At 48.0% G+C, this 26,697-nt stretch overlaps 1 protein-coding gene across 1 annotated transcript in view; it reads left to right on the top strand.

The window, feature by feature from the left end:
- Positions 1–24,500, top strand: part of rtf1 (RTF1 homolog, Paf1/RNA polymerase II complex component) — a 33,104-nt gene extending 8,604 nt beyond the window's left edge. Inside the window, exons 10-17 of the mRNA XM_055865586.1 lie at positions 2,237–2,324; positions 6,032–6,139; positions 11,168–11,245; positions 11,796–11,917; positions 13,738–13,795; positions 14,015–14,089; positions 16,110–16,332; positions 23,191–24,500. Of these exons, the coding sequence (XP_055721561.1) occupies positions 2,237–2,324; positions 6,032–6,139; positions 11,168–11,245; positions 11,796–11,917; positions 13,738–13,795; positions 14,015–14,089; positions 16,110–16,332; positions 23,191–23,297 (859 nt within the window). The 3' untranslated portion in view covers positions 23,298–24,500. The remainder of the gene's footprint in view (positions 1–2,236; positions 2,325–6,031; positions 6,140–11,167; positions 11,246–11,795; positions 11,918–13,737; positions 13,796–14,014; positions 14,090–16,109; positions 16,333–23,190) is intronic.
- The last annotated feature ends 2,197 nt before the right edge of the window (positions 24,501–26,697 follow it).

Consider the following 26,697-nt stretch of genomic DNA (forward strand, 5'->3'; position numbering starts at 1 on the left):
CTCTCCTCCTCTGCCCGTTTCTTTCCTCCTCTGCCCGTTTCTCTCCTCCTCTGCCCGTTTCTCTCCTCCTCTGCCCGTTTCTCTCCTCCTCTGCCCGTTTCTCTCCTCCTCTGCCCGTTTCTCTCCTCCTCTGCCCGTTTCTCTCCTCCTCTGCCCGTTTCTTTCCTCCTCTGCCCGTTTCTCTCCTCCTCTGCCCGTTTCTCTCCTCCTCTGCCCGTTTCTCTCCTCCTCTGCCCGTTTCTCTCCTCCTCTGCCCGTTTCTCTCTTCCTCTGCCCGTTTCTCTCTTCCTCTGCCCGTTTCTCTCCTCCTCTGCCCGTTTCTCTCCTCCTCTGCCCGTTTCTCTCCTCCTCTGCCCGTTTCTCTCCTCCTCTGCCCGTTTCTCTCCTCCTCTGCCCGTTTCTCTCCTCCTCTGCCCGTTTCTCTCTGCCTGTTTCTCTCCTCCTCTGCCTGTTTCTCTCCTCCTCTGCCCGTTTCTCTCTGCCTGTTTCTCTCCTCCTCTGCCCGTTTCTCTCCTCCTCTGCCCGTTTCTCTCCTCCTCTGCCCGTTTCTCTCTGCCTGTTTCTCTCCTCCTCTGCCTGTTTCTCTCCTCCTCTGCCCGTTTCTCTCCTCCTCTGCCCGTTTCTCTCCTCCTCTGCCCGTTTCTCTCCTCCTCTGCCCGTTTCTCTCCTCCTCTGCCCGTTTCTCTCCTCCTCTGCCCGTTTCTCTCCTCCTCTGCCCGTTTCTCTCCTCCTCTGCCCGTTTCTCTCCTCCTCTGCCCGTTTCTCTCCTCCTCTGCCCGTTTCTCTCCTCCTCTGCCTGTTTCTCTCTGCCTGTTTCTCTCTGCCTGTTTCTCTCTGCCCGTTTCTCTCCTCCTCTGCCCGTTTCTCTCCTCCTCTGCCCGTTTCTCTCTGCCCGTTTCTCTCTGCCCGTTTCTCTCTGCCCGTTTCTCTCCTCCTCTGCCCGTTTCTCTCCTCCCCTTTCTCTCTGCCCGTTTCTCTCCTCCTCTGCCCGTTTCTCTCTGCCCGTTTCTCTCTGCCCGTTTCTCTCTGCCCGTTTCTCTCTGCCCGTTTCTCTCCTCCTCTGCCCGTTTCTCTCTGCCCGTTTCTCTCCTCCTCTGCCCGTTTCTCTCTGCCCGTTTCTGTCCTCCTCTGCCCGTTTCTCTCTGCCCGTTTCTCTCTGCCCGTTTCTCTCTGCCCGTTTCTCTCTGCCCGTTTCTCTCTGCCCGTTTCTCTCTGCCCGTTTCTCTCTGCCCGTTTCTCTCTGCCCGTTTCTCTCTGCCCGTTTCTCTCCTCCTCTGCCCGTTTCTCTCTGCCCGTTTCTCTCCTCCTCTGCCCGTTTCTCTCCTCCTCTGCCCGTCTCTCTGCCCGTTTCTCTCTGTCCGTTTCTCTCCTCCTCTGCCCGTTTCTCTCTGCCCGTTTCTCTCTGCCCGTTTCTCTCTGCCCGTTTCTCTCTGCCCGTTTCTCTCCTCCTCTGCCCGTTTCTCTCTGCCCGTTTCTCTCCTCCTCTGCCCGTTTCTCTCCTCCCCTTTCTCTCTGCCCGTTTCTCTCCTCCTCTGCCCGTTTCTCTCTGCCCGTTTCTCTCCTCCCCTTTCTCTCTGCCCGTTTCTCTCTGCCCGTTTCTCTCTGCCCGTTTCTCTCTGCCCGTTTCTCTCCTCCTCTGCCCGTTTCTCTCTGCCCGTTTCTCTCCTCCTCTGCCCGTTTCTCTCTGCCCGTTTCTCTCCTCCTCTGCCCGTTTCTCTCTGCCCGTTTCTCTCCTCCTCTGCCCGTTTCTCTCTGCCCGTTTCTCTCTGCCCGTTTCTCTCTGCCCGTTTCTCTCTGCCCGTTTCTCTCCTCCTCTGCCCGTTTCTCTCTGCCCGTTTCTCTCTGCCCGTTTCTCTCTGCCCGTTTCTCTCCTCCTCTGCCCGTTTCTCTCCTCCTCTGCCCGTCTCTCTGCCCGTTTCTCTCCTCCTCTGCCCGTTTCTCTCTGCCCGTTTCTCTCTGCCCGTTTCTCTCTGCCCGTTTCTCTCTGCCCGTTTCTCTCTGCCCGTTTCTCTTTGCCCGTTTCTCTCCTCCTCTGCCCGTTTCTCTCTGCCCGTTTCTCTCCTCCTCTGCCCGTTTCTCTCCTCCTCTGCCCGTTTCTCTCTGCCCGTTTCTCTCTGCCCGTTTCTCTCCTCCTCTGCCCGTTTCTCTCCTCCTCTGCCCGTTTCTCTCCTCCTCTGCCCGTTTGTCTATGCCGACTAAATGTTTCTCTGTGTTCTGTCCCATATTTCTCCTCTAGGCATGGTGGTGACACCCGAGTCTTCAGACTGGAGTTTGTGTCCAATCAGGAGTTCACAGAAAACGAGTTCATGAAGTGGAAAGAGGCGGTGAGTTGACTGGAGGAGCATGCTGATTGGATGGTTGACTTGAGGGAGTGGCAGGAGGCGAATGCTGATTGGATAGTTGACTTGAGGAAGTGGCAGGAGGAGAATGCTGATTGGATGGTTGACTTGAGGGGGTGGCAGGAGGAGAATGCTGATTGGATGGTTGACTTGAGGGAGTGGCAGGAGGAGAATGCTGATTGGATGGTTGACCTGAGGGGGTGGCAGGAGGAGAATGCTGATTGGATGGTTGACCTGAGGAAGTGGCAGGAGGAGAATGCTGATTGGATAGTTGACTTGAGAAAGTGGCAGTAGGAGAATGCTGATTGGATGGTTGACTTGAGGGAGTGGCAGGAGGAGAATGCTGATTGGATGGTTGACTTGAGGGAGTGGCAGGAGGAGAATGCTGATTGGATGGTTGACTTGAGGGAGTGGCAGGAGGAGAATGCTGATTGGATGGTTGACTTGAGGGAGTGGCAGGAGGAGAATGCTGATTGGATGGTTGACTTGAGGGGGTGGCAGGAGGAGAATGCTGATTGGATGGTTGACTTGAGGGGGTGGCAGGAGGAGAATGCTGATTGGATGGTTGACTTGAGGGAGTGGCAGGAGGAGAATGCTGATTGGATGGTTGACTTGAGGGACTGGCAGGAGGAGAATGCTGATTGAAAGGTTGACTTGAGGGACTGGCAGGAGGAGAATGCTGATTGGATGGTTGACTTGAGGGACTGGCAGGAGGAGAATGCTGATTGGATGGTTGACTTGAGGGAGTGGCAGGAGGAGAATGCTGATTGGATGGTTGACTTGAGGGAGTGGCAGGAGGAGAATGCTGATTGGATGGTTGACTTGAGGGAGTGGCAGGAGGAGAATGCTGATTGGATGGTTGACTTGAGGGAGTGGCAGGAGGAGAATGCTGATTGGATGGTTGACTTGAGGGAGTGGCAGGAGGAGAATGCTGATTGGATGGTTGACTTGAGGGGGTGGCAGGAGGAGAATGCTGATTGGATGGTTGACTTGAGGAAGTGGCAGGAGGAGAATGCTGATTGGATAGTTGACTTGAGGAAGTGGCAGGAGGAGAATGTGGGTGCGTTCAGCATGACGCAATGTTTTGGAACGTTCAGATAGAAATATTCCTTGTAGAACAAACATGCCTCTCTATGTAGAATAAGGAATCACATTAGATCTATTCATGACATTTCTATCTGCGATGTTAAACAACATTTAGTTACTGAACATCAAATCAAATTTTATTTGTTACATGCGCCGAATACAGCAGGTGAAATGCTTACTTACAAGCTCTTAACCAACAATGCGTTTATTTTTTTTAAGTAAAAAAAAAAGTATGAGATAAGAATAACAAATAATTAAAGAGCAGCAGTAAAATAACAATAGCGGGGCTATATACCGGGGGTACCGGTACAGAGTCAATATGCGGGGGCACCAGTGTCGAGGTAATAGGTGGGGTGTGGGGGGGGCAAATGGTCTGGGTAGCCATTTGATTAGCTGTTAGGAGTCTTGTGGCTTGGGGGTAAAAGCCGTTTAGAAGCTTCTTGGACCGAGACTTGGCGATCCAGTACCACTTGCCGTGTGGTAGCAGAGAGAACAGTCTATGAGTAGGGTGGCTGGAGTCTTTGACCATTTTTAGGACCTTCCTCTGATACCGCCTGGTATAGAGGTCCTGGATGGCAGGAAGTTTGGCCCCGGTGATGTACTGGGCCGTACGCACTATGCTGATTGGATGTAGACTTGAAAGTGGTGGTAGAGAATGCTGATTGGATGTAGACTTGAGGAAGTGGTGGTGGGAGAAAGCTGATTGGATGTAGACTTGGGGAAGTGGTGGTGGGAGAATGCTGATTGGATGTAGACTTGAGGAAGTGGCAGTGGAGCATGCTGATTGGATGTAGACTTGAAAGTGGTGGTAGAGAATGCTGATTGGATGTAGACTTGAGGAAGTGGTGGTGGGAGAATGCTGATTGGATGTAGACTTGAGGAAGTGGCAGTGGAGCATGCTGATTGGATGTAGACTTGAGGAAGTGGCAGTGGAGCATGCTGATTGGATGTAGACTTGAGGAAGTTCCAGTGGGAGCGTGCTGATTGGATGAGGCATGGTTGCTTTAACTCCACCATTTGGTAGATGGCAAAATTTCAAACAGACCAGTTGATTAGCGAGAGTGAATGGATAGATTAATGCTGTGGATACTTAGATGGATACTTAGATGGATACTTAGATGGATACTTAGATGGATACTTAGATGGATACTTAGATGGATACTTAGATGGATACTTAGATGGATACTTAGATGGATACTTAGATGGATACTTAGATGGATACTTAGATGGCTGGTTGGATGGTTGGTTGGATGGCTGGTTGGATGGATGGTTGGTTGGATGGTTGGTTGGATGGTTGGTTGGATGGCTAGTTGGATGGCTAGTTGGATGGCTAGTTGGATGGCTAGTTGGATGGCTAGTTAGATGGTTGGATGGATGGCTAGTTGGATGGCTAGTTGGATGGCTGGTTGGATGACTGGTTGGATGACTAGTTGGATGGCTGGTTGGATGGTTGGTTGGATGGTTGGTTGGATGGCTGGTTGGATGGCTAGTTGGATGGCTAGTTGGATGGCTAGTTGGATGGCTAGTTGGATGGCTAGTTGGATGGCTAGTTGGATGGCTAGTTGGATGGTTGGATGGATGGCTAGTTGGATGGCTGGTTGGATGGCTAGTTGGATGGCTGGTTGGATGGCTGGTTGGATGGCTGGTTGGATGGCTGGTTGGATGGCTAGTTGGATGGCTAGTTGGATGGCTAGTTGGATGACTAGTTGAATGGCTGGTTGGATGGTTGGTTGGATGGCTGGTTGGATGGTTGGTTGGATGGCTGGTTGGATGACTAGTTGGATGGCTGGTTGGATGGCTAGTTAGATGGCTGGTTGGATGGCTAGTTAGATGGCTGGTTGGATGACTAGTTGAATGGCTGGTTGGATGGCTAGTTGGATGGCTAGTTGGATGGCTAGTTGGATGGCTAGTTGGATGGCTAGTTGGATGGCTAGTTGGATGGCTAGTTGGATGGCTAGTTGGATGGCTAGTTAGATGGTTGGATGGATGGCTAGTTGGATGGCTAGTTGGATGGCTAGTTGGATGGCTGGTTGGATGGCTAGTTGGATGGCTAGTTAGATGGTTGGATGGATGGCTAGTTGGATGGCTAGTTGGATGGCTAGTTGGATGGCTGGTTGGATGGCTAGTTGGATGGCTAGTTGGATGGCTAGTTGGATGGCTAGTTAGATGGTTGGATGGATGGCTAGTTGGATGGCTAGTTGGATGGCTGGTTGGATGGCTGGTTGGATGGCTAGTTAGATGGCTGGTTAGATGGCTGGTTAGATGGCTGGTTGGATGGCTGGTTGGATGGTTGGATGACTAGTTGGATGGCTGGTTGGATGGCTAGTTAGATGGTTGGATGGATGGATGGATGGCTGGTTAGGCGACTGGTTGGATGGCTGGTTGGATGACTAGTTGGATGGCTGGTTAGGCGACTGGTTGGATGGCTGGTTGGATGACTAGTTGGATGACTAGTTGGATGACTAGTTAGGCGGCTGGTTGGATGCTAGTTAGTTGGATAGTTAGGTGGCTACTTAGCCTCACAGGTTATGTTATGTCAGGCCTGTCGTAGTGCAGTCTCTCTTGTGGACTATTGAACGTGTTATGTCTCTTCTCTCTGTCTACAGATGATCATAGCCAGTATGCAGGTTCCCACTCTAGATGAGATCAATAAGAAGGAGCAGGCCATCAAAGAGGCTTGTAACTACAAATTCAACGACAAAGACATAGAGGACGTAAGTACACTACATGACCAAAAGTATGTGGACACCTGCTCGTCCAACATCTCATTCCAAAAATCATGGGCATTAATATGGAGTTGGTCCCCCCCCCCCTTTGCTGCTATAACAGCCTCCACTTTTCTGGGAAGGCTTTTTCACTAGATGTTGGGAGGGGACTTGCTTCCATTCAGCCACGAGCATTAGTGAGGTCGGGCACTGATGTTGGGGCTATTAGGCAAATTCATCCCAAAGGTGTTCGATAGGGTTGAGGTCAGGCCAGTCAAGTTCTTCCACACCGATGTCCACAAATCATTTCTGTATGGACCTCGGTTTTTGCACGGGGGCATTGTCATGCCGAAACAGGAAAAGTCCTTCCCCAAACTGTTGGCACAAATCTTGAAGCACAGAATCGTCTAGAATGTCATTGTATGCTGTAGCGATAAGATTTCAGGTGCTTCTACACCTGCATTCTAGCTGTTTGGGGTTTTAGGCTGGGTCTCTGTACAGCACTTCGAGACATTAGCTGATGTACGAAGGGCTATATAAAATAAACTTGATTGAAACTTGATTTGCCTTCACTGGAACTAAGGGGCCCGAAACCATGAAAAACAGCCCCAGACCATTATTCCTCCTCCACCAAACTTTACAGTTGGCACTATGCATTGGGGCAGGTAGTGTTCTCCTAGCATCCGCCAAACCCAGATTTGTCCGTCAGACTGCCAGAATGTGAAGCGTGATTCATCACTCCAGAGAACGTGTTTCCACTGCTCCAGAGTCCAATGGTGGTCATTGTGTGGCCTGCTGGAGGTCATTTTGCAGGGCTCTGGCAGTGCTGCTCCTGCTCAAAGGCGGAGGTAGCGGTCCTGCTGCTGGGTTGTTGGCCTCCTCCACGTCTCCTGATGTACTGGCCTGTCTCCTGGTAGCGCCTCCATGCTCTGGACACTACGCTGACAGACACAGCAAACCTTCTTGCCACAGCTCGCATTGATGTGCCATCCTGGATGAGCTGCACTACCTGAGCCACTTGTGTGGGTTGTAGACTCCGTCTCATGCTACCACTAGAGTGAGAGCACCGCCAGCATTAAAAAGTGACCAAAACATCAGCCAGGAAGCACAGGAACTGAGAAGTGGTCTGTGGTCACCACCTGCAGAACCATTCCTTTTTTGGGGGTGTCTTGCTAATTGCCTATAATTTCCAGCTTTTGTCTATTCCATTTGCACAACAGCATGTGAAATTTATTGTCAATCAGTGTTGCTTCCTAAGTGGACAGTTTGATTTCATAGAAGTGTGATTGACTTGGAGTTACATTGTGTTGTTTAAGTGTTCCCTTTATTTTTTTGAGCAGTGTATTTTTAAAATCTGCATATTTTGGTAATATTGCCTGCTAACATGAATTTCTTATAACTATGGAAATTGTGTCACTTCTCTTGCATTCTGTGCAGGCAGAGTCAGGGTATATGCAGCAGTTTGGGCCGCCTGGCTCATTGCGAACTGTGTGAAGTCCATTTATTCCTAACAAAGGCCCTAATTAATTTGCCGGAATTGTACATAATTATGACATAACATTGAAGGGTGTGCAATGTAACAACAATATGTAGACTTATGAATGCCACCCGTTAGATAAAATACGGAACGGTTCCGTATTTCACTGAAAGAATAAACGTTTTGTTTTCGAAATGATAAGTTTCCGGATTCGACCATTTTAATGACCTACGGCTCGTATTTCTGTGTGTTATTATGTTATAATTAAGTCTTTGATTTGATAGAGCAGTCTGACTGAGCGATGGTAGGCACCAGCAGGCTCGTAAGCATTCATTCAAACAGCACTTTCATACGTTTTGCCAGCAGCTCTTCGCTGTGCTTCAAGCATTGAGCTGTTTATGACTTCACGCCTATCAACTCCCGAGATTAGGCTGGTGTAACCGATGTGAAATGGCTAGCTAGTTAGCGGGGTGCGTGCTAATAGCGTTTCAGACGTCACTCGCTCTGAGACTTGGAGTAGTTGTTCCCCTTGCTCTGCATGGGTAACGATGCTTCGAGGGTGGCTGTTGTCGTTGTGTTCCTGGTTCGAGCCCAGGTAGCGACAAGGAGAGGGACGGAAGCTATACTGTTACACTGGTAATACTATAGTGCCTATAAGAACATCCAATAGTCAAAGGTATATGATATACAAATGGTATAGAGAGAAAGTCCTATAATTCCTATAATAACTACAACCTAAAACTTCTTACCTGGGAATATTGAAGACTCTTGTTAAAAGGAACCACCAGCTTTCATATGTTCTCATGTTCTGAGCAAGGAACTTAAACGTTAGCTTTCTTACATGGCACATATTGCACTTTTACTTTCTTCTCCAACACTTTGTTTTTGCATTATTTAAACCAAATTGAACAGGTTTAATTATTTATTTGAGGCTAAATTGATTTTATTGATGTATTATATTAAGTTAAAATACCGTAAGTGTTCATTTAGTATTGCTGTAATTGTCATTATTACACATAATTTTAGAAAATCGTCCGATTTAATCGTTATCGGCTTTTTTTGGTCCTCCAATAATCGGTATCAGTATCGGCTTTGAAAAATCATAATCGGTCGACCTCTAGTCTCTTGGTCCCAAAGTTGATGCACCTGTACTGCCCTCACCTTCTGGATGGTAGTGGGGTGAACAGGTAGTGATGCACCTGTACTGACCTCTCCTTCTGGATGATAGTGGGGTGAACAGGTAGTGATGCACCTGTACTGACCTCGCCTTCTGGATGATAGTGGGGTGAACAGGTAGTGATGCACCTGTACTGACCTCGCCTTCTGGATGATAGTGGGGTGAACAGGTAGTGATGCACCTGTACTGACCTCGCCTTCTGGATGATAGTGGGGTGAACAGGTAGTGATGCACCTGTACTGACCTCTCCTTCTGGATGATAGTGGGGTGAACAGGTAGTGATGCACCTGTACTGACCTCACCTTCTAGATGATAGCGGGGTGAACAGGCAGTGGCTCGGGTGGTTGATGTCCTTGATCTTATTGGCCTTCCTGTGACATCAGGTGGTGTAGGTGTCCTGGAGGGCAGGTAGTTTGCCCGCGGTGATGCGTTCTGCAGACCACACCACCCTCTGGAGAGCCCTGCGGTTGCGGGCTGTGCAGTTGCCGTACCAGGCGGTGATACAGCCCGACAGGATGCTCGCCGAAGAACTTGAATCTTTTCACCTTCTCCACTGCGGTCCTGTCTGTGGATAGGGGGGGTGCTCCCTCTGCTGTTTCCTGACGTCCACGATCAGCTCCTTCGTTTTGTTGAGGGAGAGGTTATTTTCCTGGCACCTCTCCGCCAGGGCTCTCACCTCCTCCCTGTAGGCCATCTAGTTGTTGTTGGTAATCAGGCCTACCACTGTAGTGTCGTCTGCGAACTTGATGATTGAGTTGGAGGCGTGCATGGCCACGCAGTCGTGGGTGAACAGGGAGTACAGGAGAGGGCTCAGAACGCACCCTTGTGGGTCCCCAGTGTTGAGGATCAGCGGGGTGGAGGTGTTGTTTCCTACCTTCACCACCTGGGGGCGGCACGTCAGGAAATTCAGGACCCAGTTACACAGGGCGTGGTTCAGACCCAGGGCCTCCAGCTTAATGATGAGCTTGGAGGGCACTATGGTGTTGAATGCTGAGCTGTAGTCAATGAATAACATTCTCACATAGGTATTCCTCTTGTCCAGATGGGTTAGGGCAGGGCGATTGCATCATCTCTGGATCTATTGGGGGCGGTATGCAAATTTGAAGCGGGCCTAGTGTGACCGGTAAGGTGGAGGTGATATAATCCTTGACTAGTCTCTCAGCGAACTTCATGATGACGGAAGTGAGTGCTACGGGGCGATAGTTCAGTTTCCTTGGCTTTCTAGGAAATAGGAACAATGGAAGCCATCTTGAAGCATGTGGGCACAGCAGACTGGGATAGGGAGAGAGATTGAATATGTCCGTAAACACTCCAGTCAGCTGGTCTGCACATGCTCTGAGGACGGGCTAGGGATGCTGTCTGGGCCAGCAGCCTTGCGAGGTTTAACACGCTTAATTGTCTTCCTCACGTCGGCCACGGAGAACGAGAGCCCACAGTCTTTTGAGAATCTGTGTGGCCTACCACTTTGCAGCTGAGCCGTTGTTGCTCCTAGACTTTTCCACTTCACAATAACAGCACTTACAGTTGACCGGGGGCAGCTCTAGCAGGGCAGAAATTTGACGAACTGACTTGTTGGAAAGGTGGCATCCAATGGCGGTGCTGTGTTGAAAGTCACTGAGCTCCTCAGTACGGGTCATTTTACTGCCAATGTTTGTCTATGGAGATTGCATGGCTGTGTGCTCGCCCGTCCGTTGCTGACAGGTGTGGCTAAAATAGGCGAATCCGTTCATTTGAAGAGGTGTCTGTCCACATACCTTTGGTGATGTAGTGTATCAGTGCGTCCCAAGTGACACCCTTATTCTCTATGTAGTGCACTATCTGTTTGTCATCTGTACAGGCTTATTTTCCTGCCATACCTATTTTGTAAAGTATTAATTATGCTGTATACTAGGCTTGGGCGAAATACTATTCGTATAGGGCTATTTAGAAATGGAGACGGTATGATTTTCAATACCGTTAAATTATATTGTTATTTTTTTTATATGTATAAAATGCCTCCCGGGGCTGAGTGCTACGCCAGTGCCTATAGTTAAAGTGCTAAGAAATCCTAGGATGTGTCAAATACATTCTATCCAGCTCAGGGCTCCAGCTACGATCGAACTTGTTAATTACAGCAGCACTCCCCTCCTGGATCCAGATCCATGTTGCCTAAATTGTTTTGTGGGAAAGAATAGAAGATATGTGTATTTACAAATGTTATTTGGGGAGGGGGGGTGGGGGGGATAGTGCCCTTTGTTTTGTGCACTTCTGGTAATACCATATGCCCCGGTATGGTACAGGAAGTACATGATAGAATAACAATCTGGATACTGCCCCAAACCCCCTAGTGTATAATGTTGAATTTCAACCCAGATTTGATTGTTGTTTATTTGTTGATTCACAGATCGTAAAAGAGAAAGACCGATTCCGAAAGGCGCCTTCCAACTACGCCATGAAGAAAACATCACTACTCAAAGACAAGGTAGGTGAAGAAACGTCTCTTAACCCAGGAAGTCTGTTTTTCATTACTACTGCTGTGTACTACTGTGTGTACTGCTATGTGCTGTGTGTACTACTTTGATGTGTGTACTACTGTGTACTTGTTTATACTTGTGTGTACTACTGCTGTGTACTACCGTGTGTACTGCTATTTGCTGTGTGTACTACTTTGTGAACTTGTTTATACTTGTGTGTACTGCTGTGTGTACTGGTGTGTACTACTGCTGTTTATTGCTATGTGCTGTGTGTACTACTGTGTACTTGTTTATACTTGTGTGTACTACTGTGTACTTGTTTATACTTGTGTGCTACTGCTGTGTACTACTGCGTGTACTGCAATGTGCAGTGTGTACCACTTGTGTGTACTGCTGTGTACTACTGCAATGTGCAGTGTGTACCACTGTGTGTACTACTGTGTACTTGTTTATACTCGTGTGTACTGTTGTGTACTACTGCTGTGTGGTCTCCCCTTCCTCCTCTGAGGAACCTCCACTGGTGTATCCACATGCTATAATGTGTGTTCTCCCCTCCAGGCCATGGCTGAGGAGAGTGGAGAAGGAGACCGAGCCAAAGAGATCCAGGACCAGCTGAATGAGTTGGAGGAGAGGGCCGAGCATCTGGACAGACAGAGGACCAAAAACATCTCTGCCATCAGGTGAGACCACCGCCTGTCCTCCGTCGTCGCCTGTCTTCCTCCGTCGTCGCCTGTCTTCCTCCCCCGCCGCCTGTCGTCCTCCCCCGCCGCCTGTCGTCCTCCCCCGCCGCCTGTCGTCCTCCCCCGCCGCCTGTCGTCCTCCCCCGCCGCCTGTCGTCCTCCCCCGCCGCCTGTCGTCCTCCCCCGCCGCCTGTCGTCCTCCCCTGTCGTCCTCCCCCGCCGCCTGTCGTCCTCCCCCGCCGCCCGCCTGTCCTCCCCCGCCGCCCGCCTGTCCTCCCCCGCCGCCCGCCTGTCTTCCCCCGCCGCCCGTCTGTCTTCCCCCGCCGCCCGCCTGTCTTCCCCCGCCGCCCGTCTGTCTTCCCCCGCCGCCCGTCTGTCCTCCCCCGCCGCCCGTCTGTCCTCCCCCGCCGCCCGTCTGTCTTCCCCCGCCGCCCGTCTGTCTTCCCCCGCCGCCCGTCTGTCTTCCCCCGCCGCCCGTCTGTCTTCCCCCGCCGCCCGTCTGTCTTCCCCCGCCGCCCGTCTGTCTTCCCCCGCCGCCCGTCTGTCTTCCCCCGCCGCCCGTCTGTCTTCCCCCGCCGCCCGACTGTCTTCCCCCGCCGCCCGTCTGTCTTCCCCCGCCGCCCGTCTGTCTTCGCCCGCCTGTCCTCCCCCGCCGCCCGCCTGTCTTCCCCCGCCGCCCGCCTGTCTTCCCCCGCCGCCCGTCTGTCTTCCCCCGCCCGCCCGTCTGTCTTCCCCCGCCGCCCGTCTGTCTTCCCCCGCCCGCCCGTCTGTCTTCCCCCGCCCGCCCGTCTTCCCCCGCCCGCCCGCCCGTCTTCCCCCGCCCGCCCGCCCGTCTTCCCCCGCCCGCCCGTCTTCCCCCGCCCGCCCGTCTTCCCCCGCCCGCCCGCCCGTCTTCCCCCGCCCGCCCGCCCGTCTTCCCCCGCCCGCCCGCCCGTCTTCCCCCGCCCGCCCGCCCGTCTTCCCCCGCCCGCCCGCCCGTCTTCCCCCGCCCGCCCGCCCGTCTTCCCCCGCCCGCCCGCCCGTCTTCCCCCGCCCGCCCGCCCGTCTTCCCCCGCCCGCCCGCCCGTCTTCCCCCGCCCGCCCGCCCGTCTTCCCCCGCCCGCCCGCCCGTCTTCCCCCGCCCGCCCGCCCGTCTTCCCCCGCCCGCCCGCCCGTCTTCCCCCGCCCGCCCGTCCGTCTTCCCCCGCCCGCCCGTCCGTCTTCCCCCGCCCGCCCGTCCGTCTTCCCCCGCCCGCCCGTCCGTCTTCCCCCGCCCGCCCGTCCGTCTTCCCCCGCCCGCCCGTCCGTCTTCCCCCGCCTGTCTTCCCCCGCCCGCCCGTCTGTCCTCCCCCGCCGCCCGTCTGTCTTCCCCCGCCACTCAAGTAGCCCGTGTCAGCAAACATTTTTTAGATTGGAAAGTTAGTCGAGCGGGCCAGCGATCTAAACTTAGATATACTGTCAAATGACTGACCGTGAGACCCCATTAATTCTGTTAGTCACTCTCACTCAAATATCACATGGAAAACATTTCTCTCCATCCCATGGCAAAATGTGTAGAATTGCAGGATATTCAAAATTGAGCTTTGGGCCCCAAAAGGCTAGTGTGTGGGTATGGATGTGGGTACACAGACCCGTGAACCTCTGCAGCCCGCCCCATTGATGAGTTCAGATCAAAATTGCCCATACCTGCGCTACCAGCTGTCTCTCTCTCTCTTCCCCTCTCTCTCTCTCTCTCTCTCTCTCGCTCTTGCTCTCACCCTCTCTTGCTCTCACCCTCTCTTGCTCTTTTTGCATCTCTCTGTCTATATAAACTTGTCTGCCTGTCCATCTGTTTTCTCCAGCTACATCAACCAGAGGAATCGGAGCTGGAACATTGTTGAGTCTGAGAAAGCCCTAGTGGTAAGTATCCGTACTACACATGTAGTATCTTAATTTGATCACTGTTACGTAGCAGGAAATTCAAATGAGCCTTGTGATTCACTGAACTTGCAGTTCTCTTTCTGTCATTTAGATCTCACACCTGAACTACTGTAGCCGATCAAAACAAATTTCCCGTTTAAAAAAATAAATAAAAGTGATAATTTATTTTTGTCTTTTTTAAAATACTATTTCTGTCAGGCGGAGGGACAGAATGCCAAGCTGCAGATGGACCCGTTTACTAGACGGCAATGCAAACCAACCATGGTGTCTAACGTAAGTCTCAGATCTTCAAATCAAGTCAAATTTATTTTATATAGCCCTTTGTACATCAGCTAATATCTCGAAGTGCTGTACAGAAACCCAGCCTAAAACCCCAAACAGCAAGCAATGCAGGTGTAGAAGCACGGAAGCATCTTCTCTCTCCAATCAACTGGAAGGGCTTTATTGGGATGGGAAACATATGTTTACATTGCCAAAGCAAGTGAAATAGATTAAAGAGATGATATATAACGAACAGGTAGCATTACACTCACAAATGTTACAAAACATTTTAAAATGTTATATAATTGTCTTGGTACCGTTTTGTAACGAAGTGCAAATAGTTAAAGTACAAAAGGGAAAATAAATAAACATAAATATGGGTTGTATTTACAATGGTGTTTGTTCTTCACTGGTTGCCCTTTTCTTGTGGCAACAGGTCACCAATCTTGCTGCGGTGATGACACACTGTGGTATTTCACCCAGTAGATATGGGAGTTTATCAATGTTTGATTTGTTTTTGAATTCTTTGTGGGTCTGTGTAATCTGAGTGAAATATGTGTCTCTAATATGGTCATAGATAGAGGTTAGGAAGTGCACCTCAGTTTCCACCTCATTTTGTGGGCAGTGTGCACATAGCCTGTCTTCTCTTGAGAGCCAGGTCTGCCTACGGCGGCCTTTCACAATAGCAAGGCTATGCTCACTGAGTCTGTACATAGTCAAAGCTTTCCTTAAGTTTGGGTCAGTCACAGTGGTAAGGTATTCTGCCACTGTGTACTCTCTGTTTAGGGCCAAATAACATTCTAGTTTGCTCTGTTTTTGGTAAATTCTTTCTAATGTGTCAAGTAATTATCCTTTGGTTTTCTCTTGATTTTGTTGGGTCTAATTGTGCTGTGGTCCTGGGGCTCTGTGGGGTGTGTTTGTGAACAGAGCCCCAGGACCAGCTTGCTTAGGGGACTCTTCTCCACGTTCATCTCTCTGTAGGTGATGGCTTTGTTATGGAAGGTTCGGGAATCGCTTCCTTTTAGGTGGTTGTAGAATTTAGTGGGTATCAGCCTAATTTTGCGCTGCATGCATTATTTGGTGTTTTACGTTGTACGCAGAGGATATTTTTGCAGAATTCTGCATGCAGAGTCTCAACTTCCTGTTTGTCCCTTTTTGTGAATTCTCGGTTGGTGAGCGGGCCCCAGACCTCACAACCATAAACTAAGCAAAAAAAGAAACGTACCTTTTTCAGGAGCCTGTCTTTTCAAAGATAATTAGTAAAAATCCAAATAACTTCACAGATCTTCACTGTAAAGGGTTTAAACACTGTTTCTCATGCTTGTTCAATGAACCCTAAACAATTCATGAATATGCACCTGTGGAATGGTCGTTTAGACACTAACAGCTTACAGACGGTTAGGCAATTAAGCTCACAGTTATGGAAACTTAGGACACTAAAGAGGCCTTTCTACTGACTCAAAAACACCATAAGAAAGATGCCCGGGGTCTCTGCTCATCTGCGTGAACTTGCCTTAGGCATGCTGCAAGGAGGCATGAGGACTGCAGATATAGCCAGGGAGATAAATTGCAATGTCCGTACTGTGAGACGCCTAAGACAGCGCTACAGGGAGACAGGACGGACAGCTGATCGTCCTCGCAGTGGCAGACCACGTGTAACAACACCTCCACAGGATCGGTACATCCGAACATCACACCTGCGGGACAGGTACAGGTTGGCAACAGCAACTGCCTGAGTTACACCAGGAACGCACAATCCCTCCATCAGTGCTCAGAATGTCCGCAATAGGCTGAGAGAGGCTGGACTGAGGGCTTGTAGGCCTGTTGTAAGGCAGGTCTTCACCAGACATCACCGGCCAACCTCAGCAGTAAGGGCTACAAAGTGTATCTCTTCAGTCCCAGAGCCAGGGTGAGGGTTTGAGTGCTGAGATAAAGTATCCTGGAGCAACTATAAGGGTTTTTCTACACGTATAAAATTCTGAAATAACTTGTCTGTCTGCAGTATTGACATGTTGTGTTTGTGTTCCCACAGGCCAGAGACCCTTCAGTCCATGCAGCTATCCTCCAACACCTCAATGAGAAGTACGGAGAAGGGTCGGGCAAAGAGATGGACTTGGAGTTTGAGATGGGCAGGGGAGCGGGACAGGCTGCTCTGAAAGTCATCGACCCGACTAAGAACACCAGCGACCTATCAGAGGACCTCTTTAAAGTTCACGACTTTGACGTCAAGATCGACCTACAGGTTCCCAATGCAGGTGAGACGGACAGTTTTCAAATGCGTATGTAACATGCACAAAGGGGTGGGTTCGATCCATGAGGGTAGTTCAATGTGCAGTAACGATACCGTTTGACATGGCTCATGTATGTCTCTCTCCAGGGTGAAGTTTCCCCTGGGTACAGATCAAGGTTTCCCCTGGGTACAGATCAGGGGTTTCCCCTGGGTACAGATCAGGGGTTTCCCCTGGGTACAGATCAGGGGTTTCCCCCCGGGTACAGATCAGGGGGTTTCCCCTGGGTACAGATCAGGGGTTTTCCCCTGGGTACAGATCAGGGGTTTTCCCCTGGGTACAGATCAGGGGTTTTCCCCCTGGGTACAGATCAGGGGGTTTCCCCCTGGGTACAGATCAGGGGGTTTCCCCCTGGGTACAGATCAGGGGGTTTCCCCCTGGGTACAGATCAGGGGGTTTCCCCCTGGGTACAGATCAGGGGGTTTCCCCCTGGGTACAGATCAGGGGGTTTCCCCCTGGGTACAGATCAGGGGGTTTCCCCCTGGGTACAGATCAGGGGGTTTCCCCCTGGGTACAGATCAGGGGGTTTCCCCCTGGGTACAGATCAGGGGGTTTCCCCCTGGGTACAGATCAGGGGGTTTCCCCCTGGGTACAGATCAGGGGGTTTCCCCCTGGGTACAGATCAGGGGGTTTCCCCCTGGGTACAGATCAGGGGGTTTCCCCCTGGGTACAGATCAGGGGGTTTCCCCCTGGGTACAGATCAGGGGGTTTCCATTAAACATGGCTCATGTATGTAAATGTGGCGCCGGCATCATTTTAGACCCATATGCATTGGGTGCGTAACCAGATTATGGACGTCCACCCACTGTGCTCAGAATGACAGAAATCACATTGAGATTATTGTAATTCATTTTAACGGAACATGAAATTCCGATACACACTATGAAGATGTCACACTAACTTTCCAAAATGTACCAACAAGACGAGTAACAAACAGCAAAATCGCTAGCCTATGTCCATCTAATTATCCCCCCATTGTAGAGACGTTGACCTATTCTATTGGTCAGCTTGTCGAGAAAGAAATGGCCTATACCAAACAGGCTCCGGGACAATGGTGGGACGATATAGATCCCAAATTCATACAACCAATAGGTCTAGGCTACATAAACATTATAAATAAACATTTTTAAAAAGCAGTTAGGCAGATCAGAATGTTTTATAGCTTAAAATGTTTATAAGCAATTATTTATTCATTGTTATAAGTGCAGCAATGTGCACAAGACAGTAGGCTACGCTTGAATGTTAGTTCCGTGACTCAATTAGCGGGAAAATACCATTGTTAAAAACGCACCCGCAAATGCAACGTGAGAGAATTAGGCTACTGGTATCAATGGCATATATATATATATAATTGAACCTTTATTTAACTAGGCAAGTCAGTTAAGAACAAATTCTTATTTACAATGACGGCCTACACCGGCCAAACCCGGACGACGCTGGGGCCAATTGTGCGCCGCCCTTTGGGACTCCCGATCGCAGCCGGGTTGTGACACCGCCTGGATGTGTAAGTCTTTTATAAAAGAACCGCCTCCATGTTTCTATGGTCAGATTCGGGCTCCTTTTGAAGCAAGGTAAAACATGCCTCACAGTGTTGCAAAAACGTTCAGGTTTCAAACTATATTAAGTATTTGTTTTCAGAATGTCTCCAACTCATTACTTAGTGGTGAGTGACGCGCTGAGGAAGCCTGTCTTCTGTTTCTTTCAGGCGAATGGGAAGTGAGCTAATCTTTCAGGCGAATGGGAAGTGAGCTAATCTTTCAGGCGAATGGGAAATGAGCTAATCTTTCAGGCGAATGGGAAGTGAGCTAATCTTTCAGGCGAATGGGAAGTGAGCTAATCTTTCAGGCGAATGGGAAATGAGCTAATCTTTCAGGCGAATGGGAAGTGAGCTAATCTTTCAGGCGAATGGGAAGTGAGCTAATCTTTCAGGCGAATGGGAAGTGAGCTAATCTTTCAGGCGAATGGGAAGTGAGCTAATCTTTCAGGCGAATGGGAAGTGAGCTAATCTTTCAGGCGAATGGGAAGTGAGCTAATCTTTCAGGCGAATGGGAAGTGAGCTAATCTTTCAGGCGAATGGGAAGTGAGCTAATCTTTCAGGCGAATGGGAAGTAAGCTTCAAATACCTATTTTTAATCGTGGCCATCTAAACGTTTTTTTTTTTAACATGGGATCAGATTTAGAATTGTTGCAGTTTTGACTTTTGGCTAGTTAATATTCAAGATCATTTTACTGGTTAATTACTGGAATAATTCATAGATTTGATTAATTTGGTTATCGTATCCAAATGATTGGAAGAGGGCACCATTTTAAGGGTTGGATATAGAGAAACCCTTGAATTAACTGTATCTGTAGTTATTAATGACGTAATTCTCTCACATTTTCTCTTTCAATGAATGTGATCATGTCAACATCGGCTTTCACAACCCTGAAACTAACCAGGAATAGACATGAAGGCTACCAATTTGCATCGGATGTGGACAGTATTGATTATTGGTCTGTAAATTAGACCTGCAGTCTTAACATACTCAATAGGCTTGGGCGGTATAACTTATATACCTTATTCCGGGGTATTTGGAAAAAGTCACAGGTTTTTCAATAATGTCAAAACTATTTATTTGAAGTTTAACAAATTTGAATATTTGTAGCTGCTTTTTAAGTTAATGCCTGCAGTCAAGTTGTTCAATACGTTAGGAGACAAAGCAGATTCTACATTTCAACTGTGACATTATGAATCTTACCGTAATTCCCCAGAACAGTTGAGCCAGTAACATTATGAATCTTACCGTAATTCCCCCAGAACAGTTGAGCCAGTAACATTATGAATCTTACCGTAATTCCCCAGAACAGTTGAGCCAGTCACATTATGAATCTTACCGTAATTTCCCCAGAACAGTTGAGCCAGTCACATTATGAATCTTACCGTAATTCCCCCAGAACAGTTGAGCCAGTCACATTATGAATCTTACCGTAATTCCCCCAGAACAGTTGAGCCAGTCACATTATGAATCTTACCGTAATTCCCCCAGAACAGTTGAGCCAGTAACATTATGAATCTTACCGTAATTCCCCCAGAACAGTTGAGCCAGTAACATTATGAATCTTACCGTAATTCCCCCAGAACAGTTGAGCCAGTCACATTATGAATCTTACCGTAATTCCCCCAGAACAGTTGAGCCAGTAACATTATGAATCTTACCGTAATTCCCCCAGAACAGTTGAGCCAGTCACATTATGAATCTTACCGTAATTCCCCCAGAACAGTTGAGCCAGTCACATTATGAATCTTACCGTAATTCCCCCAGAACAGTTGAGCCAGTCACATTATGAATCTTACCGTAATTCCCCCAGAACAGTTGAGCCAGTAACATTATGAATCTTACCGTAATTCCCCCAGAACAGTTGAGCCAGTAACATTATGAATCTTACCGTAATTCCCCCAGAACAGTTGAGCCAGTCACATTATGAATCTTACCGTAATTCCCCCAGAACAGTTGAGCCAGTAACATTATGAATCTTACCGTAATTCCCCCAGAACAGTTGAGCCAGTAACATTATGAATCTTACCGTAATTCCCCCAGAACAGTTGAGCCAGTAACATTATGAATCTTACCGTAATTCCCCAGAACAGTTGAGCCAGTCACATTATGAATCTTACCGTAATTCCCCAGAACAGTTGAGCCAGTCACATTATGAATCTTACCGTAGTTCCCCAGAACAGTTGAGCCAGTCACATTATGAATCTTACCGTAATTCCCCAGAACAGTTGAGCCAGTCACATTATGAATCTTACCGTAATTCCCCAGAACAGTTGAGCCAGTCACATTATGAATCTTACCGTAATTCCCCAGAACAGTTGAGCCAGTCACATTATGAATCTTACCGTAATTCCCCAGAACAGTTGAGCCAGTCACATTATGAATCTTACCGTAATTCCCCCAGAACAGTTGAGCCAGTCACAGTATGAATCTTACCGTAATTCCCCAGAACAGTTGAGCCAGTCACATTATGAATCTTACCGTAATTCCCCAGAACAGTTGAGCCAGTCACATTATGAATCTTACCGTAATTCCCCAGAACAGTTGAGCCAGTCACAGTATGAATCTTACCGTAATTCCCCAGAACAGTTGAGCCAGTCACATTATGAATCTTACCGTAATTCCCCAGAACAGTTGAGCCAGTCACATTATGAATCTTACCGTAGTTCCCCAGAACAGTTGAGCCAGTCACATTATGAATCTTACCGTAATTCCCCAGAACAGTTGAGCCAGTCACATTATGAATCTTACCGTAATTCCCCAGAACAGTTGAGCCAGTCACATTATGAATCTTACCGTAATTCCCCAGAACAGTTGAGCCAGTCACATTATGAATCTTACCGTAGTTCCCCAGAACAGTTGAGCCAGTCACATTATGAATCTTACCGTAATTCCCCAGAACAGTTGAGCCAGTCACATTATGAATCTTACCGTAATTCCCCAGCCAGCCGCGTGTTTGTTTGTAAATAACACAGTGGAAGCTGTAATTAGTTTGTTAGTTTTCGCTCGTTAGCATTTAGCTAACAGCGTCTATGTGATTTTTCTATTAGTTTGTGCTAATTTTCTTCGAATTCTGATGAGGCCAAATGGGCTTTTCTTGGGATTTTAGCGCCCCCTTGTGTCCTATGCCGGTAATACTGTAAATCCCGGGATGAGAGAAGGATGGTATGAAGATATGATAATCTGGATACCGCCCAAGCCTAATACTCAATGATTTCCACCACTTTACACACACACAGCGCCACTTTCAGAGGAAATTAAAAATGCAATAGGTAAATGACTTGTATGTCGGTGTTGCCTGCCCAGTTGGATTCCATTTGTGTGGGGAAAAAGGTTTGTTGTCCAAGTCTCTATTGTCAGTAATGCTGAGGCCAGCAGACCCCGAAGTAGCTCACAGCCGAAGGAGATAAACCCACTTATTTTTCTCTCAGTCCAGGAAAGTAAAGTCTTACAGCTTTTCCCTGCAGTGAATTCTCTTCCTCTGAACCCGGGATGGATTGTGAACTCAGTCAGTTAGTCTTGAATGAGCAATCTACCGGTTGCCACCTGCCCTGAATGACCGGTTGCCACCTGCCCCGAATGACCGGTTGCCACCTGCCCCGAACGACCGGTTGCCACCTGCCCCGAACGACCGGTTGCCACCTGCCCCGAACGACCGGTTGTCACCGCAAATAAACTTTATCTACCTGTCTGGTTAACAAGTCCTGTATTTACAGGGATACTCACTGAGGGCGGGGCTGATAAGGCAGGGTGTCACGGAACCACTCCGTTCATTCTGAGAATTCAGCACAGTTATGTCCATTTGAGATGAATGAGAGATTTCTTCATAAAGGGTCCACAGTATGTTTCTGCAGTACAGAACCCAGTTCAGCAGTCCCTAGGATGATGAAATGCATAGCCTGTAGGTTCTAAACATGCCTTGAGTAAAATACAGATACTTCATGTTACAGCAAATACGTTATACCCCCTTTTTTGTTTTTAAGACATTTTACATATCACAGTATGCTTCCAGGTTATACCAACATGTCATGAGTCCTTTCAAAGTTTCATACAATGTTCAGAAACGTGTTGAAATATCACTGCTGCAATTGGTGTTACTTTTCCTTCTTATTCAAAATAATATCATAAACCCCCCCCCCCCCCCCCCCCCCCTTGGAATCCACATCTATGGTACCCGGAAGTCTAGTTGGTAGTCCCGGGTAACACATTAAGATCGTAAAGATGGTCTGCAGAAAGTGTCTGTTCTTTGTCTCTCTGACACTTAGTCGTAAAAGGGGGAAAGGGAGAAGGGTGTTTTGTAAGCTACACCCCCCCCCCTTTTCTTTTCACCCCATTGTTGCTTGCCAGCGAGCATTTGTTCCTTTGTCATTCATAGCTTTAGGAAGCGCTGTCAATAACCGGACACTTACTCTGGCCTGGAATGTGGTACATAGTTGGAAATCTGTTCTCCAACGTTCGTAACTGAAGGGGCATTTGTCAACAACAAAATGACATCTTTGCCTGGAGGGTGTGTGACCTCACTCGCGGGCTCTCGTTACAACATTGGGCAATGATTGGGCTTCTAAAAGCCCGTTTCACTACAGCAGCAACGAACAACAAGCTGTTTGACCTGTAGCAGCAGCTCTCACACGGTCTGCCAGAAGTCTCTGTCCTCCTCATCCACAGCCCGTGTCTCCTCCGCTGATTACCCAGCCTGCCTGTAGCAGCAGCTCTCACACGGTCTCTGTCGTCCTCATCCACAGCCCGTGTCTCCTCCGCTGAATACCCAGCCTGCCTGTAGCAGCAGCTCTCACACGGTCTGCCAGAAGTCTCTGTCGTCCTCATCCACAGCCTGTGTCTCCTCCGCTGATTACCCAGCCTGCCTGTAGCAGCAGCTTTCGTACTGTCTGCCAGAAGTCTCTGTATCTGTATGCTGTGCGCATGTAATAAATAAGATGCTTAACGAATATACACGTGCGCCAATTAATTCCAATAAATTATGCTAAATAAACCTATAAACCGATAAGCATGACTGGTCAAATGTATTTACATCAATTCATAGGCTAAAAAGACTTAATTCTGCAAAAAAAAAAAAAAAAAACATTTTGATAATTGGCAATTTTATTTTTCTGCTTTTTTATTGGCCAAACGCCGGCTATTACCAGCTAATGGATCAGCTTCCCCTCTACGAGTCCTAACCTTAACCATTTGTGAGGGAAATGCTAAACTCACTTAAGGTCGGCGTCTAGGGGCACCTACACCGATAACAACAGATGTGTCAGACTAATGTTGTTCCTCCGATGTGTTTCAGAAGCCAAGTCTCTGTCAGTGAGCGCCAACACCCTGGCAGTGAAGGACGGCGCTCCACGTAGGTCTCTCAACCTGGAGGACTACAAGAAGAGGAGGGGCTTGATCTAAAGAACTACAGGAAGAAGAGGGGCTTCAACTAATGATCAAATGGCCTAAAACCTCAGTCAGTCAGAACCACCTGCATGTTGGTTGGCCATTCGCCCCAGGGCACCAGTGTGTGTGTTTGAGGGATGTGTGTGTGTGTTTGAGGGATGTGTGCGAGAGAGCTGTGTGTGTTTAAGGGAAGAGAGCATGTGTGTGTGTGTGTGAGAGAGAGATGTGTGTGTGTGTGAGAGAGATGTGTGTGTTTAAGGGAAGAGAGAGTGAGTGAGTGAGTGTGAGAGATGTGACCGTATCCTTGAGTGTGTTTGAGAGAGGTGTGTGTGTGTGTGTGTGTGTGTGTGTGTGTGTGTGTGTGTGTGTGTGTGTGTGTGTGTGTGTGTGTGTGTGTGTGTGTGTGTGTGTGTGTGTGTGTGTGTGTGTGAGAGGTGTGTGTGTGTGTGAGAGAGGTGTGTGTGTGTTTGAGAGAGGTGTGTGTGTGTGAGAGGCTGTCCACCTTAAACCGATAGGAAATATTAATTAAGAGAAGACAACTTTTTTTTTTTTTCTCTCAAAGGTTCTCTCTTAGAAGACAATTGTCCCCCTTTACTTTCTTCTCATTATTATGTGGTAAAAATCGTACTTGGAATTGTGTTATTTTTCTTTTGTAATTTCTAAGTTTTTATAAATAAATCTAACGTTGGTTCTCCCTCATACGGATCTGAAGTTCACTCTTTTGGTGTCCAGTTCTTTTGCAAGGACATAGTGGTTGTGGATTCTTACCTTGACATGATTTGAGGTTATTGGGACTGTCAACATTTATTGGGGTACAATCTTGATTTTTTTCCCCCCCTGTCTTCAGACACAGACTGTATTTTCTTCATACATGATTTAGGTTTTCCCCTGACCTAAGAGGGCAGTACCACCTGCCACGTTCTCTAGCTGACCCGTCCTCCTTCTCTCAGACAGCAGGGCTGGCTCGTTATCTGCCTAGCTACTGGACAGCACTTTGTAAAGTCTACAAAAAAAATGAATTTACATGGATCACAGAGAGAATTGTTTATTTTCTTTTTAATATCTTATTTTTTTTGGTACCCTTATCTCTCTTTTCCAGAGCAGATTCTAAGTGTTATCGATTGTGTCCTTAGTCAGTTCCTGTATTGATGTGGCATGCCATGTAAATAATACCAATTTGCAGTGCGGCAGAATAAAGAGAGGCACTGTTTCGTAAAATCTGTGTTCTCTTTGTGTTTTCTCTTCCTCTCCCCATTACCAGTGGTTGAGATACCTTTGGGTGTAGGAACTATCCCCATGAGTGATTTTTAATCTATGGTAATTTTTTACAGATATCTATCCCATTCCATTATTCACAAAACGTTCTGTCTGGCAAGTTTTTTTTATTTTTTTATTTTGTGCATGTTGTAGGAACTCCCAAATTACTGCAGTCACAAGCCATCCACGCTTCAGTCCCCTCCTGAATTTGGGTGCACGAATACACAACATTTTACAATGTCACATGTTTTCTGGAAACTAAATCAGAGGTACTCATGCACAGATGGGGACATCACTAGTTACCACAGTCACAAAGTCATAACCCCCTGCCTATTTATACAATTTATCATCTTAAAACCACACTGCTAATCTTAAATTAACACCAAAAAGCTCATTTTTATTTTCCTACATTTTTTCGATAGTCATTTTGACTTTGTGCCTGTGCTATCTAATGGAAACCCACAGATAGAGAAGATGGCTACAAATCACTTCAAGAAAACTGTTTGAAGCACACAGTCTTTCACAATGTAACATATTGCACACCGAGGAATAAATAATTTTTCATTTTCGTGCCTTATCAAACATTTATTTGAAATCACGGGTAGAGTCAGGCTCCAGTAGCTTACCAGGGATGCTGTTTAAAAAAATACATGTATTTAACTAGGCAAGTCAAGAACAAATTCTTATTTACCATGACGGCCTACCCCGGCAAAACCCGGACAACGCTGGGCCAATTGTGCACCGCCCTATGGGACTCCCAACCACGGCCGGATGTGATAGCCTGGATTTGAACCAGGGACTGTAGTGATGCCTCTTGCACTGAGATGCAGTGCCACTCGGGAGCCCTATTTGTTTAGCAAATCTTAAATTGTGAAAGATGTGTTTACAGTCATGACAGACAATTGTTTTTATTAAAGGGGCAGTGAAGTCAAATTAGATTCGATTTTTTTTTTTTATACTTCCACACAATTGAAAGTTTGGAATGACACACAAAATTGTGAAAATTATGATAATGCCCTTATTGTGTAAAAAATGTTTTGAAGGGAAAAAAATCTGGAATTTCAGCCTGTTTGAGTTGGGAAGTAGTTTTTACCCGCCGCATAACGTCACACAGCGATCTGATTGTAACTGACCAATGATCGTTCAATTTATACTTGAATAATATCATCCTACACTGCTGCTGGCCCCACCCAGTCATATTGACATCATATTGACATTTCATTTCTCATTGTTGGAAGCATTCACTGCAGAGTTAGGCTACCAAAGACTAAAACATTTCTGGAGTTACTTCCTACTTCCTATGTGCAGTAGTTGGCTGCAAGGCAGCAAATGTTTATTTTGAACTGTCTTCCATCGGGAACAATCACTTCATCTGATTTGGCTTCGATTTTTTTATATACACTGCTCAAAAAAATAAAGGGAACACTTAAACAACACAATGTAACTCCACTTGAGCAGACACATGCACATTTGTGGCCTGCTGGAGGTCATTTTGCAGGGCTCTGGCAGTGCTCCTCCTGCTCAAAGGCGGAGGTAGCGGTCCTGCTGCTGGGTTGTTGCCCTCCTACGGCCTCCTCCACGTCTCCTGATGTACTGGCCTGTCTCCTGGTAGCGCCTCCATGCTCTGGACACTACGCTGACAGACACAGCAAACCTTCTTGCCACAGCTCGCATTGATGTGCCATCCTGGATGAGCTGCACTACCTGAGCCACTTGTCTGGGTTGTAGACTCCGTCTCATGCTACCACTAGAGTGAAAGCACCACCAGCATTCAAAAGTGACCAAAACATCAGCCAGGAAGCATAGGAACTGAGAATTGGTCTGTGGTCACCACCTGCAGAATCACTCCTTTATTGGGGGTGTCTTGCTAATTGCCTTTAATTTCTACCTTTTGTCTATTCCATTTGCACAACAGCATGTGAAATGTATTGTCAATCAGTGTTGCTTCCTAAGTGGACAGTTTGATTTCACAGAAGTGTGATTGACTTGGTGTTACATTGTGTTGTTTAAGTGTTCCCTTTATTTTTTTGAGCAGTGTATATAATCCAGTGCCATAGAAATTCAGAACCTTTGCATAGGCTACACAGAACACTTTGCATCAGACTGCATTTCAAATCAGGCTGAGGTCTGTGTATGGTTAATGTACGGTCCGTGTACG

Source organism: Salvelinus fontinalis, chromosome 16, assembly GCF_029448725.1.
Source record: "Salvelinus fontinalis isolate EN_2023a chromosome 16, ASM2944872v1, whole genome shotgun sequence".
NCBI lineage: Eukaryota > Metazoa > Chordata > Actinopteri > Salmoniformes > Salmonidae > Salvelinus > Salvelinus fontinalis.